At 50.6% G+C, this 7,749-nt stretch overlaps 1 protein-coding gene across 1 annotated transcript in view; it reads left to right on the forward strand.

Moving 5' to 3' along the window:
• Positions 1-4: 4 nt before the first annotated feature.
• Positions 5-7,749, forward strand: part of LOC103802155 (plakophilin-4) — a gene marked incomplete at both ends in the record, with an annotated part of 13,618 nt that continues 5,873 nt past the window's right edge. Inside the window, 6 exons of the mRNA XM_009074610.1 lie at positions 5-67; positions 2,142-2,270; positions 3,432-3,645; positions 6,645-6,828; positions 7,100-7,217; positions 7,664-7,749. Of these exons, the coding sequence (XP_009072858.1) occupies positions 5-67; positions 2,142-2,270; positions 3,432-3,645; positions 6,645-6,828; positions 7,100-7,217; positions 7,664-7,749 (794 nt within the window). The remainder of the gene's footprint in view (positions 68-2,141; positions 2,271-3,431; positions 3,646-6,644; positions 6,829-7,099; positions 7,218-7,663) is intronic.

Genomic DNA, 7,749 nt, shown 5'->3' on the forward strand with positions numbered 1-7,749 from the left:
CCCCGCGCCCGACGGCGGCACCACGCGCTCCCCCTCCATCGACAGCATCCAGAAGGACCCCAGGCAAGTCCTCTGCTCCCCTGGTGCTCGGGGATCCCAGCGTGGCCAGGATAGCAGCACGGTCTGCTTGCTGCAGAAAGCAGAGCAGCTGTTACACGTTTGCTTGTTATTATGTTTTTCTCCCATGTTTATTTTCATGTAGAAGCTCTTACAGGAAATACTTCCAAATTTTGGTGATGTTTGACTGAATTATTCCCAATATTTTATAGCAAGTCCACAGAGTATCCTGTAGCACTGTAGTGAGTTTTCTCTTTATACAAACAGGAATCAGGGCTTGAAAATTCAAAAGCACATACCTAGCGTATTTCAATGAATTTTTCTGGGCAGCCAGCAACAAAGTAAGTTTAAAGATGATTCATAAATGTGCCAGTTTGAGAGTGAGCACGTGTATTTTTGAAATAATTCCAGCTTTGATGTGGGAGGTGTCTGTGCACAGCATGGTCCTGTGACAAGTGACATTGCCATTTGCTGTAGACACTATGCACTAAAACCTTGTATGTGAACCTGCACAGCCTGGAGGGAACGAGGCACCAAACCTCTTCAGTGTGGGTTTGGCATGGGCAGGAATTCCTGGCTCACTGAGGCACCTGCCAGGCTCTCCTGGGCCATGGAAGCACAGGGCACCTCCTGCTGCTTGAGAGAGCTCCACGCTGAACTCCTGTCTCTGCCTCTGCAGGCTCCCAGCACCACACAGCCGCTCTGGCTTGGGCCTGTCCTGCCCTCTCGACAGTAAAACACTGGCTTAATAGATTTTGGTGCTCTGTTTGTTAGTGGAAATCCATATGTTTAATTTTTTTAATAGCTATTGAGAAACCGGATTAATTTCATTTAGCTGGATGGTACATTCATCTAGCTGATGTTAATGAGCTAATCTTAGCTCTGAGTAGTAAAGCTTGCTGGCTGCCTGCTCTGGCACAGTGACAGCAGGAGCTGCTAGTAACAGGGAGGCTTCGTGTTCATAGCGAGGAGCTCTAAAGAAATTCTGGCTCAGCTGTCACTGCTGATGCACCTTCCCAGCTTGTAGCCTCACAGTGGAACAGTGTTTACCTTCCGCTGAGCCTGTTCCCGTTCCCGATGTGCGTTTCGTGCTGCTGTGGGTGTTACACCTCAGAGTGGGCTGCTGGGAAGCACCACTGGAATGAGACTGAGGGAGCATACAGAAAGCCACTAGCTTTATTAGAAAGGCAGTTTTCCCTAAGGTTTCCCTATCATTGGTATGGAGAAATAAACCTCTGAGTTGCTGAGCCGTTCAAAGTGGGCAAAGAACTGAGCTTCCCCTCAGGTGACTGTGAGTCCTGGGAGATCCCACTGGCCAGGCCAGCATTAGCCTTGGGACAGCTCCTCAGGTACTGTTCTTGGAACACAGTTTGCTTTTGTTGTTTGTTTTGCTTGGATTTTTGAGCATGGGAAAACCTGGATGCAGCTTTACACCCCCAGCCCTCCTGTGCAGCAGGCAGAGAGCCCAGCAAGTGTTCATGACTGTGTTTCTAGGCCCACAAACTGGGCATGGCCATGTTTCATGGCTTTTCCAGGACTGGTCTGCACAGTCACTGTGGTTTAGTGAAGATTTCATTTTCATGATTTTAAATTTGCAGTCCCTGAATAACTCAAATGAAGCAAACTTCCTGTGTCTGGTCCCTGTGATGACACTTCAGGGTGTGCAGGTTTTGGTGAGGCACAATTGGCTTCAGCCTAGGAAGGACGTTGAGCGCTGAGAAAAGTGCTGTGTGGAAGAGGTGTCTGGGAGCAGCAGTGCTGAGGGAGTATCTGTTGCAGTGTATGTTTAAGTTCTGGGAGATTCCTGTAGGTTGTAGAGTGTGAGTTGGTATAACTTCAGTGTGTGTCTGTGGTCCACAGCCGAGCCAGCTGAAGCAGGTTGGACACAGTGTCCTTTCCCAGGTGGAACACTGAAAGGTGATGTGACTCATGGTTATCCCAGTACACCTGGTTTTCCTCCTAGCCCTGCTCCGGACCAAAACAGGTTGTTGCAAAGCCCTTAGGATGCTGCAGTGCCTGTACTGGCCGATGCCCGTGGGTTTGGGGGTAATGCCTCTCTGCAATGTGCCACCCCACACAGGGAGTTTGCGTGGCGAGACCCAGAGCTGCCCGAGGTCATCCACATGCTGCAGCACCAGTTCCCGTCGGTGCAGGCCAACGCTGCTGCCTACCTGCAGCACCTCTGCTTCGGGGACAACAAGGTGAAAACAGAGGTATGTGCTGCTCCTGCCCACGGGGAGACGTCCAGGGACAACTAGGCCTCTGCTCACCTGTTTCCATCACACCACGGTGTTCTGTGTGTGCCAGTACTGACGTACCCGGGTGTGTGTAGTTACACACACATTCTGAGGTTTTGCCTGCCATAAGAGCTGCATGGAAATTCTGTGGAAATCTTTTGCCTTGAGATTGTGTCATCCAGCCGAACTGTAAAGTACGTTTGCCATTGCCTGGTTGCGTGTCACCTGTTGGTGACTGGAGACTGGAACAACCAAGGGCTTTGAAAGGCTCTCACTGTTTTGATCAAGGTGTTTTGAGGCATCGTAGGGACTGAGTGAGCTGTCAGGCAAAGGAAAGGAGTACAACCCTAGAAACACACGGAGGACAGTCTTTATGTGGGTTCCTTCCTTATTTAGTAACAGAAATGAGAATGATTTGCCATGAGAAATAATAACTCTAAATTTTTTAGAGCATCCTGTAGTATATGCTTGCAGTGCAGTCTGTGTCATTTAAGGAATCTGTAAGGTAATACTCATTTCCTGGCTACACAAGTCTTGCCAGGTGAATAACTTTGAGCTAGAAGTCCACTGGATGCCTTTGGATAGATTCCTGGCGGGTTTTGGCACAAGAGTCAGATGGATCAAGGCCAAACTTTGCTCCCCTGGATACAGAACGTGCCTGGTAGCTGTGTCTGGGTGTGTAAATATAAATATAAACTAAATATAGTCTTGGGAAAAACACACCTTTTTAACCAGAGGTCTGGAAAGCTGCCAAGTCACTTTATTTCTTCCATTCTCCTGGAGAGGTGGCTGGACAGGTACATGTCACAGTGTTGGTCACAGACCTTGTATTCCAGTGGGGTTTTCCAAGCCTCTTCCATTTGGCTGGTTTAAGGTGCTGGTAAGACATGAACTCTTGTAATACTCAATGCAACGTTCAAGAACAAAATGGAGAGAAGATTCTGTTTTTCCAAGTATCAAGTTGCAATGATTTGACTAAATCCCAGTTTGATTTTCACTGGGGATCATTGTATGCTCCTTGTGTTCAGGCCAATAAAAAGCACTGAACATTTTAAGCCAAACAGCCACACAAACATGTACACATCAAGGTGTGTCACCCTGTGCCGGGAGCTGACGGTCCCCTCGTTCCCCTGGCAGGTGTACAGGCTCGGGGGCATCAAGCACCTGGTGGACCTGCTGGATCACAGAGTCCTGGAGGTGCAGAAGAACGCGTGCGGGGCCCTGCGGAACCTGGTGTACGGCAAGTCCACGGACGAGAACAAGGTGGCCATGCGGAACGTGGGCGGCATCCCGGCCCTGCTGCGGCTGCTCAGGAAGTCTGTGGACCCTGAGATCAAAGAGCTGGTGACAGGTGAGCTCGGGAGGGAGACAGCAGAGCCACAATGCCAATGAGTTGTTTGCAGGCTTGTTTTGGTTATCACAGTTAAAGTAACACAGTACAGAGTCACTGGGAGAAATGAGTGCTGAGGTAGTGGCACTAAAGCTCCTCTTAGGGTGGATTTTCCCTGGTTTGAGTCTCCTGCACACACAGCAGGTCTTGGGCAGGTATTTCTTTATTGACTCCAAGCATTTGTTTTAATACAGGCTTTTTTATCACCTGCTGCAACAGTTTTAAATAAGATCTTGCAGAATTCATAAGATGGATCCAAACTACGTAAATGTGTGTCAAGTACAGGCAGAAAATCGCAGGTATGCAGATGATAGCCCAGCCTGACAGTGTTGCTACAGACCTCCCTTCACTAAGGTTACCCATGCTCTGTAGTGCTGGGTGGTCCCTCCTGAGCCACCTCCTTCCCCTCTGGGCCGTGCTCTCCTGCAGGCAGCACTGAGCACTAACACGGTGTGATTTTCCTGCCTTGTGTGGTAGCTCTCTCAGGCTCAGGCAGACAGGAGAGGCAGTTGGAGCTGCAGTAACACACACACTCAAGGGTCACACGAGCAGCAAGCAGAACTCCCTCTCCTTCCACAAGCAGAGGTGCTGGGGCCAGCAGGGATCTGCTGGGGCCCCAGAGCTGTTCCCTCTTCCAGGATGATGGGAATCACAGTTAATGGCTGTTGAAAAATAACTTTTGGAAATTCACCCTCTACCTACAGTTTCAGACTGTCTCTTTGGACTTTGGCAGATGATTCTGTAACTATTTCAGTGTACCTCTGCAACCACGAGGAGCAAAGAGGCACCACCCAAAATCATCCTGTAATCCCTTACCTGGACAGCATTGCACCAGCTCCTGCTACCACTTTCCTTGTCTTTGAATGGAAATTTCCCAAATTATAGCTGCCTTTGCCTTCAGGTCTTGTTTGTAATAAGCACTAAATTTGCTCCCAATTATCTTAAAATAAGCACCTTAAAACGATCAGGTCGTGTCCTCGTTTTGAGGTGAAGACTGATGGGCTGTGTAACACCAAGAGCAGGAGGCTTCTCCCAGGCTGAGACAGAGTGTCCTGGAGGGAGCTTTGTCTTCAGTACTGAACACGGGGTTAATTAATCATTAATCACCTAACTGAGCTGCCTCCCTGCTAGTCCAGCCCTGGGCAGGGTTTGCCTTGGGTACTCAGTGCAACTCCCCAGTTTGCTCCCAGGCTAATCCCCACGGAGGAGCCAATGTTTGGAGAGTGTAGCAGGCTGCTTGGAGGAAGCTTTGTGATAAAACTCTACACAGCAACTTCAGAGGGTACTTTTTAAACCTATTTCTTAATGTCCCAGTTTGCTCTCAAGTCTCTGCTGTGCCTGAGCCTTTGCTGAGCAGGAGCAAGGGCTCCACACATGGCTCTGAAATGGGTCTGGGTCAGGAATCCTTGAGCACTTTAATGCCTGCAGATTCATTGTTGGTAGATCTTTGCTCTTCATGGAGGAGTTTTGTGCAAAGTTTGCTCATACCCAGAAGACCTGTTTTGCAGATGCCACTTCAGTGGAAGTGCCTTTTACACCCACTCTGTAGCAAGGCTGCGTAGGACAGTCCCTGGACAACCAGAGTGTTCACCTATGATGCTAATCAGGGTGGTCAAACACAAAAACTGACCTAGGCACAGCAGGAACTCGTGGGGGAGACCTTCAGGACAGCCCACAAACTCCTCTGCAGAGAGCTTCTGCAGCAGTTAGCCACCAGCTCTGCTGTGAGGTGCAAGGAGCTCAGTCCAGGTGAGCTGAGTGTGTGCCACACGCAGGCACATCCCGGGGAGAACATCATGTTTCCACTGAAGGGACCTAGAGGAGACCTGGTCTGACTGCCTGACCTCTGCAAGGCTGACCAGGGGTTAAAACGTGTGGCTGAGGTCACTGTCCAAATGCATTTGGGAGACTTGCACTATGCAGGGACAGCCGAGTCAGCAGCCACAGGTTCACCCAAACATTCACGTAACCCTCGTGAGCTGAACCAACACTCGGATCTCTGGGAACCTCTGTGGGACACGCGAGGAACTTCAGCTGCCTGTGACCAGAAACCAAGGCAGCAGCAGTCAGTACATCTCCTCTCGTGGTGTCCCCATGCTGCCCCTTCACTGCTGCCCTGAAGAGGACAGGGTGTCCTCATGCGAAGAATTGGCTCTCTTGTTCTCGTGGGGCTCTATTAAAAACTTGTGCTGCCTTATGAACTCTGGGTTTTGTTAACCCTTGTGGTGTTTGCTGTCTGGTCCCCTCGAGGTTTGTTTCTGAGGAGATGGATGTCCAGGGTCTGTCAGGAGTGCTGGGTGTGTGCAGCAGTGATGCTCTGGGGGAGCTGCTGTCAGCTGGGTGGGCGAGTGTGTGTGCCTGAGACTGCCCCCCTGGTGAAACACTGTGTGGAGGAGAGTATTTTGGTGAGATGAGTGCCTGGTGAGCCTTCAGATGAACGTCAAGCTGTGATTCCTGATGAAAAAGAGGATTTAGTGCTGTGTTTGCCATGTGACTTGCATAGACAGTTCTGATTTATGTCAGGTCTAAACTTCTGTATCCGAATGTCACGTACAGAGACTGTGCAGGGCAGGGAGCTAGGGGTGTCTGCCCGAGGGGGAGAGAGGGGTAGCAGCTCCCTTTGGCTGATAGGGGAATGGAACACGCTCTGGGCTTGCTGCTGTTGTTTCCAGGAAGGAATTTTCTGTAGGGTTCTGTATCTGCACTCAGTCCCTGATGTCCCAGGCGTGCAGTGCAAGGGTGCAGGAATGGCAGGGCATTATCCTTGGGAAAACCCACCAAAACCATCCCCTCCAGCACTGCTCACCTTGCTTCCCTCCTTTTTGGGTGCTGGCTCTCCAGGCCCTGCCTGGTCTGGAACCACGTCACATTTTAGAGTGAATCCTTTTGAGCCGTCAGTGTCGCTCCGTGTTCCTTTGCCACCCTCTGCTGACTCCGCTGCAATGGAAATCTCTCCTCAGGGGTGCTCTGGAACTTGTCCTCGTGCGACGCCGTGAAGATGACAATCATCAGAGACGCTCTGTCCACGCTGACCAACACTGTGATCGTGCCCCACTCGGGCTGGAACAGCTCCTCCTTCGACGACGATCATAAGATTAAGTTTCAGGCTTCCCTCGTGCTGCGCAACACGACAGGATGCCTCAGGTACCTCTCTTCTGCAGGACTGCTCTTAAGGAGGATCATGTCATCCGGCAGGGCCTGCTGATACGGCACTTTAAAGGCAACAGCGTTGTTTATTCTGTAAATGGCAGTTCAGCTTTTCCAACTGCTCTCCTGTGTCATGTGGGAACAACCTGAAAATCACCACATCAGTCACTCAGCATTGCTGGCCAGTTAGCAGTCGGCTGCATGCAAACCTTCTGCAAACTGTCTCACGAGTGATTGTCCTTGTTCCCTTGTCGTTCCAACCCCTCAGGAACCTGAGCTCGGCTGGGGAAGAGGCACGAAAGCAGATGAGGTCCTGCGAGGGGCTGGTGGACTCGCTGCTCTTTGTGATCCACACCTGTGTGAACACCTCAGATTATGACAGCAAGGTGTGTGCGTGTCTCGTCTGCACATCTTCTGTGCCAAACTGTGTCTGGTGGGATCTTTGGGGCTGTGCAGGGCTGAGCACAGTGATGTCCTGAGCTCAGCTGCCACCTCGCCCCAGTGCACTGAGGCACAGCCAAACTCAGTTGCATAACTTGTTCAGTGCTTCTCATTTTCAGCAGTGATGTGATATTCGCTCCTTAACAAAATAAGCTCCTGTGCTTTTCATTTTCAGAACACTAAGGAATAAGCCCCTATAGCAGAGACCACAGTTGTAACGATGGTCAGGGTTGAGGGTGTCAGGAGAAGCAGCCCAAGCACTGCCCAGGGCTCAGCACCAATTCAGCACTTGTGCTCCCAGTGCCATGTCACCTCTGCTGACCTGGGCTGGTTTGGTTTGTCCCTGTGTGAGAAAGAACTGATGACACAGCATCTCTCTGGTTTGGTTCAGACAGTGGAGAATTGTGTGTGCACCTTGAGGAACCTTTCGTACCGCCTGGAGCTGGAGGTGCCTCAGGCACGGCTGCTGGGCATCAA

This window comes from Acanthisitta chloris, unplaced genomic scaffold (assembly GCF_000695815.1).
Source record: "Acanthisitta chloris isolate BGI_N310 unplaced genomic scaffold, ASM69581v1 scaffold38990, whole genome shotgun sequence".
In the NCBI taxonomy this organism is placed as follows: Eukaryota; Metazoa; Chordata; class Aves; order Passeriformes; family Acanthisittidae; genus Acanthisitta; species Acanthisitta chloris.